Consider the following 12701-nt stretch of genomic DNA (forward strand, 5'->3'; position numbering starts at 1 on the left):
AAGCGGTACCTAAATTTTCTACTCGACAGATGCAACTGTCTTTCGAGTTGCTTAGGTCGACAGCAAGCTAGACTATTAATGGTCGAGAGCTCACACTGACCCGGGCTGGCTTCGAACTCATGACCTCTCGGTCAGTAGTGATTTATTGCAGCTGGCTACTAACCAGCTTCGCCACAGCCCGGTCCTCTTTTCTTATTACTAACCCTGTCTTGGGTCATTATTTACAATGTATGCATCACAAAGTGTGTCCCCCCTGGAGTTGCGTTGTGTTATATCCCTTGACCTTTGTTGCAATTTTTGTGGTGAAATCAACTCTTTTTCTCTTTCAGTGCCATTCAGGAATTATGGGAGGAGGTCATTACGTCACATATGCCAAAAACCCCAACGACAAATGGTACTGTTATAACGACAGCAGCTGTAAGGTAAGATGTGTTGGGTAAACAAAAAAGGAAAGGGATTCCTGTTGCACCCCTAGGCTGCAGAGACACCGCAAAACTACGCTGGAGCCCCAGACTATAAGCAATGCAAGTGGTTTATGAAAGGATATATGTACCGTATATACTCAAGTATAAGCCGACCCGAATATAAACCGAGGCACCTAATTTTACCACACAAAAAAAAAAACTGGGGAAACATTGACTCCAGTATAAGCCGAGATACCAATCAAATTACATTAATTGAGGCATCAGTAGTTTAAATGTTTTTGAATCTTTACATCAAACTGTAATTTAAGATACGACTGTTCAACTCTGATTAAATCATTATTTTCATCTTCAATGTAAATGTGCTTATGTGTCCTTTTAATAATAATAGAGTAAAATAATACATGTAATAATAATAATAAATAGAGTAAAATGATACATGTAATAATAGAGTAATAAATGCAATAATAATAATAATAAGATTAGAGTGAAATAATAAATGTATTAATAATAATAATAAAAATAGAGTAAAATAAATGTAATAGTAGCAACAAATAATAGAGAAAAATAATAAATGTAATAATACCAATAATAATAGAGAAAAATAATAAATGTACCAAATATTCTCGAGTATAAGCTGGCCCAAATATAAACCAACCAGGACCCTCACCCGAGTATAAGCCGAGGGGGGCTTTTTCAGAATTAAAAAAAGGGCTGAAAAACGAGGCTTATACTCGAGTATATACAGTAATTTCTTTTGCGGCTGAGTAAAGCCATTGTCGTCTTCTCCCTTCCTTCCAGGAATTGCATCCGGACGAAATTGACACGGACTCTGCCTACATCCTTTTCTACGAGCAGCAGGGGGTCGACTATGCACAATTTTTGCCAAAGACGGAGGGCAAGAACATGGCGGACACGAGCAGCATGGACGAGGACTTTGAGTCGGACTACAAGAAGTACTGCGTCCTCCAGTGAGCGGGTCGGCACCTGCGGACAGCGGTTTTTAATCCAAGCAGAAGAGCTCGGCGCCGCTTTTATTTCGTTTTTATTCTTTCCCTCTTGTGACCGGAAAGCACAACTAGGAGAAGAGGAAATTGAAAAATTACCCTAAGTAATTAAATAGCCGTTCCCCTGATGAGAGAGTATTGCTTTTCATCAGACCGCGTGGGACATTTGTCTTCTCACCGACCCTCTAAACAAACAAAACAAAACCATATTGGTCATTTATCTATCTCTGACTTAAGACCAAGCCCGTTTAAGTTTCAGGTAACCCAACGTTAACCATTGTTAAGCTGTTTGGGTTGGGTTTTTTATTTTACAAATATATTCATAGGAAAAGTCTGAGAGCGGGGATCAATCACCCTTTGGACGCTCTCTCCAGATCTAAAGATGAATCAACTTGTAGTGTTGTCTGTCGACGGCATGAACCGGCTACCTCCTTTTATTTTTCTGGTGTTTCATTCTCTTTTTCAGCGAGGAAGGCTAAAAAATATAGGCCACATGCACAAAAGCCTACATCTTTAGGAAGATTTTAATCCCATTGGCATGCCATTGGGAGCTTCCATGTCACGGGGCAGCGGATTCACTTTAGGCTTCAAAGGAGGTTCCTGAAATAGTTTCCGCTCCTTGGACGAGTCCTTCAAAGCCTTCAGCAGACCCTAAACAGGCCACTGACACCACCGCTACTTGGAGGTATTAGAAGTCAGTTGTGATCTTATTTAGGACTGAAATTGTCACAAGTGTTGTCTCAGGTTGTGGACTTGATGTTCTAGGTTGGCTTGGAGCAAGTGTCCTCTCCTTGAAGCGGCTTCTGGAAGTGGAAGGGAAGTCAGAACCAGGAGGAAATTGTCCTAAACCTTGGGTCCCAAGTTACTAAAAGTTTCTCTGAAAATGAGAAATGTGCTCCACATATACCACCACTTTAACAGGCATAACCGCAGGGGAGGTTTGGAAGGTAGGCATGTCTAGGTAAGAAGGAAATCAGGTTTAATTTTGTTGCCAATTGTAAGGTTTATCGTTCAGAAGTTCGTCTTGGAAAGGAGTGGGGAGATGGAACATGAAATCCCACCAAAAGATCACTGAAGTTTCCTTGCGCCAAGCCCTTGAAGGGAGAAAATTGTCCCATCGTCCAGTAAAATTCCCCCTTTATAGACCGTATTTTGTTAAAGGGCAGATCTGTAGTCAGACCAATTTATTTACTACTATAATGCATTACAGTAGAGTTCCAGTTATCCGACGTACCGTATTATCCATGTGGCCCAGAGTTCTTGCTGGAGGGACAAGATTTTTTATTCCGGATTTTTTATCCCGGCAAGCACCCAGCACATTGGAGAAGTCCACTGCATGTTGCTAATCATCATAATTATTATTATTTATACCCCGCCTCCACCTCCCCTGAAGGGGACTCGGGGTGGCTTACAGATAATACCAGATTAAAAACAATAACAATATACATCAATAAACAAAGAACATACACAAATTATAAAGTTTTAAACATCAACCTATAGAAATAAAAAAAACACAACTTAATACAACATGGAATTAAAAACAGCGAGGTTATGATAATAGACTAAGTAAAGTGCACATTATAAAAGTTGTAAACTCAAGATAACAAAGTGCTGCAAATTTGTTGGAGATCAATTTGGGATGGGAGAGGCAGCAACACGCATTTATGTTGGATAACCGGAACTCTACTGTCATTTGAAACATTAAACATCCCAATGGACAGGCCTGGTTTGTGCTTTGGATAACCTTGTGGTCACCTCCCACCAAACGTTGTTTTTGAGCAGCAAAAGAAAACGAAAATCCCCCCGTTTCTAGTAAAGATTCCTCTCCAGACCTTTCAGTTCTTATTACACTTTGAAGCATCTGCCTCCAAATGCTTCTGTTGGAAGTGTTTGGGACCAAATCCCTGGTTTGGCTAAGCCCAATTCCCTTGTTCCTTCCCAGCCGCTGCCACTCATGATGAAGATACTACGGGTTGTAACTCCAAATTGGAGACTATGATGGCCAAATGGAGCGTTATTTTTAAAAACTGGAAACAAAGGCACTGCTCTTGCTAAATTCTTAAGGCATTTTGGGCATTTGGATCCTAAATTCTTTGGGCATTTGGATCCCTGTGAACCTTGCCTAGTGTTTTCGGACTGCCGCTCTCCACAATCTCTCAAGTAGTGAGAGATGATGGGATTTGTAGTGTGGGAAGGTAAACCATTTTTCAAATAATCTAATGGCCTACGTCTCGGCCAAAGTGAACAATAGGGCGGTACAGTGCAATGTTTTTGGACTTAATTCTTTGGACTTAATTCCCCGAAGGAATTGTAGGATGAAATATCGAGATTTCGGGATCCGTTGTGGAAAGCCAGTCCAGCCCAGTTGTCCCATAAGTGGTAGCGATGGATTGTCAAACTACGTCTCTTCCAGAAGCTAAATCTGACTCTCGTCCAGCTATGAAGTGTCACATTTTCATTTTAAAACTTTGCCAAAACAGTGCGTGACCAGGCAACCTCAATCCCTTTCCCCCTTATTGAGAGAGTGTACTTCCCGTCATGCATTTCTCTCTCGTTTTCCCGACATCGTCAATCCATTTTTTAAAAAACAATTTCTTAATTTAAGATCTCTTTTGCGCGCCTCCTTTCCTTCCTCTTCTTTTGTCGCGGCTTCTGTTCCAGCACAATCTACTAACGCCGTTCTCATTTGTCGGGCTTTTGTTATACCTCGGTTGTAATTATTGTTACTATTTTTTTAAAGAAAAGAAAAAACAAATTTAAATTAATTCCTAAATCTTCACCAGAAACTTTATTGCTATTATTATTATTAAGTTAACTTGTTAACCACATTCAGCTTTGTAAATTATTGTATAAAACTTATTGACAATGCACTGAATTTAGAAAGACCCTGTACATACGTACCGTGTAAATAATAATTAAAAAATATTAATGTATTGGGATATGAACTGTATAAAAAAAAGAAGTCTGAGTAACTGTATATGGAGTGAATCTGTTTATCTGTAACTATATTATCCCGACCAATTAAATACTGTGGATGCAGTTTGTGTGTACTTCCCCAGTTCCTTGCCTTGAATGCTTTTGTAATTTTTAAAAATAGTTTCTCACTTTAGCCTCTCCAACTTCGAATCAATGGCAAAACTCAATCAATAGACTCAGAGGGTGCAGTAAACACTTGACCCAGAAGGGGGCAGCACATGCTTTTGAAATCTTCCCATAGAGACAAGAAAAAAATCAAGTTTTTCCTATGGAAAATTAAGACAGAGGTGGTTGTATTTCACCTACTCTGAGCCATAAATCTCCCCTTAAAGAAAAATTTCCAAAAAGCATAAATCATCCTCATTTCCTAAATAATTTTATTATTTTCCCCAATGCGGAACAACACCTTTGCCAAGCTGACATGTCAATCCAGACCGGTTATTATACCGTATCTATTCACAAAGAATTGCTGTGACTTCTGCTTTTTCTGGTCATGAAGAATTATGATGGGATTATCTCTAGGTTTATTTTTTCTCCCAGGATAGATGAATCTGTGGGAAGATGAGCTTTGCTACTCTTGGAAAAGGATGGATTTATTTTATTTATTTACGACACTTAATAATAATAATAATAATAATAATAATAATAATAATAATAATAATAATAATAATAATAATAATACATCACACAGTCCTAGACACTCTAGAAGTGTTCGACTTGTGATTTTTGTGATACGAAATCCAGCATGTCTATCTTGTTTGCTGTGTCATAATAAAATAATAATAATAATAATAATAATAATAATAATAATACATCACACAGTCCTAGACACTCTAGAAGTGTTCGACTTGTGATTTTTGTGATACGAAATCCAGCATGTCTATCTTGTTTGCTGTGTCATACAATAATAATAATAATAATAGTAATAATAATAATAATTTTAATTGTATCCCGCCTCCATCTCCTCCGAAGGGAACTCGGGGCGGCTCACAGAAATGTCAGATACAAAACAATAACAATGTACAATACATCAACAAACAATAACATGCACCAGTAGTAGCATTTACACATTAAATTGTAGTTCACCCACAACCTGGGAAACGGTGACCTTCACCAATAGTGGGAGTTGTAGTTCACCCTCCGAAGAGAAGAGAGAGGGCCCACCAAGGCCTCGGTCTGCCTTTCCCCTCAGCGCCGGGAGGGAAAGCGGGAAAGCGGGGAGAGCGATGCAGAGCTCCGGGCTCGGCCTTGGCTTCTCTCCCCTGCCTCTCGGGGGAACGAGGCGTGTGTGTCGGGGGCCGGAGGCTGTCTTCGCCCCTCCGAAGGCGCCGAAGCGGATCCGCGGCCTAGCCTGGAGTAGGCCCCGCGGCCTAGTCGGCGCTTCCTGAGGGAAAAGCGAGTCCTGGCCCTGAGGGAAGCCGAGCGGGCGCGCTGAGGAGAGAAGGGAGAGCAAAGTAGGCCGTTTCTTCATTTCTTCCCTTATTAGTAAAGGTAAAGGTTTCCTCTTGACATTAAGACCAGTCTGGGGGTTGGTGCTCATCTCCATTTCTAAGCCGAAGAGCCGGCGTTGTCCGTAGACGCCTCCAAGGTGGTGTCGCCGGCATGGAGAGCCTATATTTATTTATTATTAGCAGCATTTATATCCCTCCCTTCTTTCTCACCCCGAAGGGGACTCAGGGCGGCTTACAAGTTATATATACATTACAATATATTATATTATTGGTAGAGCACAATATAAGCATTATATATTACTATATTGTAGTATATCACTAAGCTGCAATATTGTTAGTAATATTACATGTCATATATAATATACAATTATAATAGTTTATTATTATTATTATTATATTGTAGTGCATTATATTATTCTCAATATTATATGTATATACAATATATTATTAGTATAGCACAATATAAGCATTATATATTACTATATTGTAGTATATCACTAAGCTGCAATATTGTTAGTAATATTACATGTCATATATAATATACCATTATAATAGTGTATTATTATTATTATTATATTGTAGTGCATTATATTATTCTCAATATTATATGTATATACAATATATTATTAGTATAGCACAATATAAGCATTATATATTACTATATTGTAGTATATCACTAAGCTGCAATATTGTTAGTAATATTACATGTCATATATAATATACCATTATAATAGTGTATTATTATTATTATATTGTAGTGCATTATATTATTCTCAATATTATATGTATATACAATATATTATTGGTATAGCACAATATAAGCATTATATATTACTATATTGTAGTATATCACTAAGCTGCAATATTGTTAGTAATATTACATGTCATATATAATATACAATTATAATAGTTTATTATTATATTGTAGTGCATTATATTATTCTCAATATTATATGTATATACAATATATTATTGGTATAGCACAATATAAGCATTATATATTACTATATTGTACTATACCACTATGCTGCAATATTGTTAGTAATATTACATGTCATATATAATATACAATTATAATAGTTTATTATTATTATTATTATTATTATTATTATTATTATATTGTAGTGCATTATATTATTCTCAATATTATATGTATATACAATATATTATTGGTATAGCACAATATAAGCATTATATATTACTATATTGTAGTATATCACTAAGCTGCAATATTGTTAGTAATATTACATGTCATATATAATATACAATTATAATAGTTTATTATTATTATTATTATTATTATATTGTAGTGCATTATATTATTCTCAATATTATATGTATATACAATATATTATTGGTATAGCACAATATAAGCATTATATATTACTATATTGTACTATACCACTATGCTGCAATATTGTTAGTAATATTACATGTCATATATAATATACAATTATAATAGTGTATTATTGTTATTATTACTATTATTATGATTATTTTTATATTGTAGTGCATTATATTATTCTCAATATTATATGTATATACAATATATTATTGGTATAGCGCAATATAAGCATTATATATTACTATATTGTGCTATATCACTAAACTGCAATATTGTTAGTAATATTACATGTCATATATAATATACAATTATAATAGTGTATTATTGTTATTATTACTATTATTATGATTATTTTTATATTGTAGTGCATTATATTATTCTCAATATTATATGTATATACAATATATTATTGGTATAGCGCAATATAAGCATTATATATTACTATATTGTGCTATATCACTAAACTGCAATATTGTTAGTAATATTACATGTCATATATAATATAAAATTATAATAGTGTATTATTATAATAATATTGTATTACATTATAATATTATTATCAATATTATATGTATATACAATATACTGTACATACAATGTATTATATTATTGGTATAGCACAATATTATAATATTTATTTATTTATTACATCACTTCTGCCCCGCCCTTCTCACCCATCAGGGGACTCAGGGCGGCTTACAATATAAGCATACATATCAAAAAACAGTTTTCATCAAATTTAAAAATCCATCAAGATTAAAAATTACAATAAAATTAAGAATATACATTAAAATATACATAATTATACATTTAAATATACATTTAAGGCGCTTTCCATGTCCAGGTGGGGTCTGTCAGTAGGTCATATATTCATATCTCATTTTTGCTGCTACTCATGCTCAAATGCCTGGTCCCATAACCACCTTTTTATTCTCTTTCGGAAAGACAGGAGGGAGGGATCTTAATTTTGAACTTAACTCTGTAAAATTGAAAGGTCACTTAACATGTAAATCAGTAAATTTTATTTCCTATCTCATTTTTCCAGTAATAAAACTGTTACATTTATCGGTCAGTCAATCTTTACACAAATCTCCTGTGCATGTTTCTTGTAGATTGATTATAATATTCTAAATATATGTACATACAATATATTATATTATTGGTAGAGCACAATATAAGCATTATATATTACTATATTGTACTATATCACTAAGCTGCAATATTGTTAGTAATATTACATGTAATATATAATATACCATTATAATTGTGTATTATAATAATATTGTATTATGTTATAATATTATTGGTAGAGCACAATATAAGCATTATATATTACTATATACTATATCACTAAGCTTCAGTATTGTTAGTAATATTACATATAATAAATAATATAGGATTATAATAGTGTATTATTATTATATTGTAGTACATTATAATATTCTAAATATGTGTATATACAATATATTATATTATTGGTAGAGCACAATATAAGCATTTTATATTACTATATTCTGCAATATTGTTAGTAATATTACATGTAATATATAATATACCATTATAATAGTGTATTATTATGATGATATTGTATTACATTATAATATTATTATCAATATTATATGTATATACAATATATTATATTATTAGTACACCATAATATGAGTATTATATGTTATTATATTGTTATATTGACACAGGAGGCAGGGTGGAATGATGTCTTACCTTACCGCCAGAGCGGTACCTATTGATCTACTCACATTTGCATGTTTTCAGCTGCTAGGTTGGCAGAAGCTGGGGCTAACAGCGGGAGCTCACTCCGCTCCCCGGATTCAAACCTGCAACCTTTCCGTCTCGAAGTTCAGAAGCTCAGCGCTTTAACCCGCCGCTTCACCGGAGGCTCCATAATACATACTTCATACCGGACCCATGGTTTAAGGTGAGCTTATGTTTGCGTTGACCACTCTCCTGCCTCATTTCTTTGGTTGCTAAAAAATCTATTTCTGAGGGTTTATGTTACTTGCACCACTAGAACAGATGAATTTATTTATTTATCGTGTCAGAAGCGAATTGAGGGTACAAGTTATAATGTATCTGAAAGCATAAACAAAGTTTTTTTTAAACAACAGCTTGGCATGATTTATTAAAATATTCCCATCCAAACCCAAGTAACGAAGGTGGATGCATTACTTTTCATTCAACCCTCGTACTCGCTGTTAGAATCCCTAGGAGCAGCGTCACTTTCCCTTGATGCCATCAGGCACAGTGTGAGTATACTATTAGTTATATGGGTTATCCTACCTATGTTTACTTATTGTAGCATTGCTGGCAAATTGCTTTTTATATTATGTCTTGTTAAGGTATGTTGGTGTGCTGTGTGCTCCAGTGGGATTTCTTCCCAGGTCATCCTCAAAGCTTGAGATGCTTGTCTATTCTTAAGATGAAAAGCACACGTCTGCATTTTAGATGGGTTAGGTTATTATTATTATTATTATTATTATTATTATTATTATTATTATCATTATTATAACACACAAGCAGGAAAGGGGCTCAGCATGCATTTAAAAAGACTTTGTAAAAAAGGGAATTTTTATTGCTAAGCGAGGATTAACTGTAACCTCTTTGAAGTCCTGCGGAAGATAGCTTGACATAACACTTCTGAAATACGCCGCTCATAAAATTTTAAAGCACTAAATCTGTAACGGTGAGATGGAACATAGTGTTTTACAGGCAGCTATTAAAGGCTGGTTCCTTTTTTGCTTTCCATTTGAATGGCCACCTGAAGCGGATGGAAATTTTTCATCCGTGGTACGAACAAATGTCGAAGCCCTGTTTCGCTGATGCTTTTTTAGTAAGGACCAAAATGTCCCTCTGCGCATTTATTTATTGGTTTTATTTTTATCCTGCCTTTCTCCCGATAGAGGCAGCAGGATTCCCTATGTAGCAATAATAATAATCATCATCATCATTATCATCATCATCGCTTGGAAAGTGTTCGACTTGTGCTTTTGTGATACAAAATCCAGCATATCTATCTTGTTTGCTGTGTCATACAATGTCGTGTCAATAATAATAATAATAATAATAATAATAATAATAATAATAATAATAATAATAATGCATCACACAGTCCTAGACACTTGGGAAGTGTTCGACTTGTGATTTTGTGATACGAAATCCAGCATATCCATCTTGTTTGCTGTGTTATAATAATAATAATACATCACACATTCCTAGACACTTGGGAAGTGTTCGACTTGTGATTTTGTGATACAAAATCCAATGTATCTACCTTGTTTGCTGTGTCATTCAATGTCGTGTCAATAATAATAATAATTATAATAGTGCATCACACAGTCCTAGACACTTGGGAAGTGTTCGACTTGTGATTTTGTGATACAAAATCCAGCATATCTATCTTGTTTGCTGTGTCATTCAATGTCGTGTCAATAATAATAATAATAATAATAATAATAATACATCACACATTCCTAGACACTTGGGAAGTGTTCGACTTGTGATTTTGTGATACAAAATCCAGCATATCTATCTTGTTTGCTGTGTCATTCAATGTCGTGTCAATAATAATAATAATAATAATAATAATACATCACACAGTCCTAGACACTTGGGAAGTGTTCGACTTGTGATTTTGTAATACGAAATCCAGCATATCGATCTTGTTTGCTGTGTCATAAAAATGTCGTGTCAATAATAATAATAATAATAATAATAATACATCACACAGTCCTAAACACTTGGGAAGTGTGCAACTTGTGATTTTGTGATACGAAATCCAGCATATCTATCTTGTTTGCTGTGTCATACAATGTTGTGTCAATAATAATAATAATAATACTTTGGAGGGTGGAAGAGTAACTCAATCAAACCGCATGACCACACAGCCCCATTGTGCGCTTCAGGGGATTCTGGGAGTTGTTACCGCAACAAATAACTGGAGAATGCAGCAATTTGTCTTGCTAATCCCAAACTAATCTCTCCCGCCGCCCTTTGAATGACATCTCCTTCCAAACAAAGCGGCCCACAAGGTGCGTGGGCTCCAGGGAGGAATGGATCAACGCCCTGCCAAAAATAAACCTGGACGCATGCCACTTTCGGACCGAAGGCGGCAAGCGCACATGCGGCCCTCCCCTGTTTATTTGATCAGAAATAAACTTCCTCGACTGGGCCCTTCCAACGGCGCCAAGGGGGGCCTTTGGAGTGTGCCGGGACTCGTTTCCTGCGGAACAAAAGGACTCCGTACAGAAGGAAATTTAGATTTTCTAGCAGCAAGTTCATTCATGGAGGGACGCTCGTACAGCACAGAGGAAAGTCCCGGTTACTCCTCTCCCTTCCCACTTTCCCTGCCGCTTTGAAAATGTCCCGGTTTATCTCTCTTCCTCCCACTTTCCCCATTTTCCTTCAATTTACTGCAACCTCTAGGCTCTAAAGTCTCCAAATTAATGTTTCAGCCTGCAGCATGGTAGTCACAAGTTTGGAAGTGATCCTATGGACCATAAAGTCAAAACTGCAAAACAATGAGGGATATCTGGCTAAAACTCTCTCAACCTCTTCTCTTTCAATATATTTAACCACGCATTGCTGTGGTGTATGGAAATCCTTTGTTGGCCAGGTGGAATAGCAGTGAATAGCCTTGCAACCTCAAAGCCTGACCGTTTTCTTCTTATGGGAATCCTTGTTTGGTGAGCTGGAATGCTGCTTGGAAGTCTTGGTACTTGCGTTCTAGGGGAATGGTTTTTTGGGCTGCTAGAATTGCAGTGAATAGCCTGGCTGCTTCAAAGCCTGGCTGCTTGCTACCTAGGGCAATGATGGGCAGCCTTTTGCGCTTGGTGTGTCAAAATTCACCAAAAAACCTAGCACACATTTTATTGATTAGCCCATCAGCCGTATCAAAACATTTAACACATAGACATAGAAAAACCTAGCATGACTTGGGTGGTGTGTCACTTCGAGAGAAAAAACCCCACAATTTCGCAATATGTATAGTTTAAATAACAAAAATATATAATTGTAATATATAACTGTATTTAATAAATCAAAAATTATTTACTACCATTATTTCCATGTACAACAATCTATGGTACCTCTTGCAGTTTCCACGCTGATTTCTCTCTATTGTAGTTTCAATGTAGTCATGAATAATGAATATAATAATAATTATAGTAATAATGTAATAATATAATAATATACTACAATAATAATAGAATAATAATAGAATGATTATTTTTATATATATATATATATATATATATATATATATATATATATATATATATATATATATATATATTGTGCATAATTCCCATGGAGTAAACAACAAAACCACTGGACCGAATCACACCAAATTTGGCCACAAAAGACATTAGTCATCCAATCAATCTCCATGTGGCAACGTGTCAGCGTGAATGTTAACCCTTTGTTGGTCTGGTTGAATTGCACTGAATAGCCTTGCAGCTTCAGTGCCTGGCTGTGTTGTACCTAG

At 35.4% G+C, this 12701-nt stretch overlaps 2 protein-coding genes across 5 annotated transcripts in view; both read left to right on the top strand.

Annotated features, from left to right (window-relative positions):
• Positions 1–4468, top strand: part of usp32 (ubiquitin specific peptidase 32) — a 71895-nt gene extending 67427 nt beyond the window's left edge. For both annotated transcript variants that reach the window (XM_016996956.2, XM_003226594.4), the window contains exons 33-34: positions 330–422; positions 1224–4468. In XM_016996956.2, the coding sequence (XP_016852445.2) occupies positions 330–422; positions 1224–1397 (267 nt within the window). In that variant the 3' untranslated portion in view covers positions 1398–4468. The remainder of the gene's footprint in view (positions 1–329; positions 423–1223) is intronic.
• Positions 4469–5064: 596 nt separating this feature from the next.
• LOC134293069 (lysophosphatidic acid receptor 1-A-like) overlaps positions 5065–12701 on the top strand; it is a 46894-nt gene continuing 39257 nt past the window's right edge. For 2 of the 3 annotated variants that reach the window (XR_010000124.1, XM_062959526.1), the window contains exons 1-2: positions 5065–5896; positions 8975–9137. The gene's annotated coding sequence lies outside the window, so the exon portion shown is untranslated. The remainder of the gene's footprint in view (positions 5897–8974; positions 9138–12701) is intronic. The other variant, XM_062959527.1, reaches the window with a different exon arrangement.

This window comes from Anolis carolinensis, unplaced genomic scaffold (genome assembly GCF_035594765.1).
Source record: "Anolis carolinensis isolate JA03-04 unplaced genomic scaffold, rAnoCar3.1.pri scaffold_7, whole genome shotgun sequence".
NCBI lineage: Eukaryota > Metazoa > Chordata > Lepidosauria > Squamata > Dactyloidae > Anolis > Anolis carolinensis.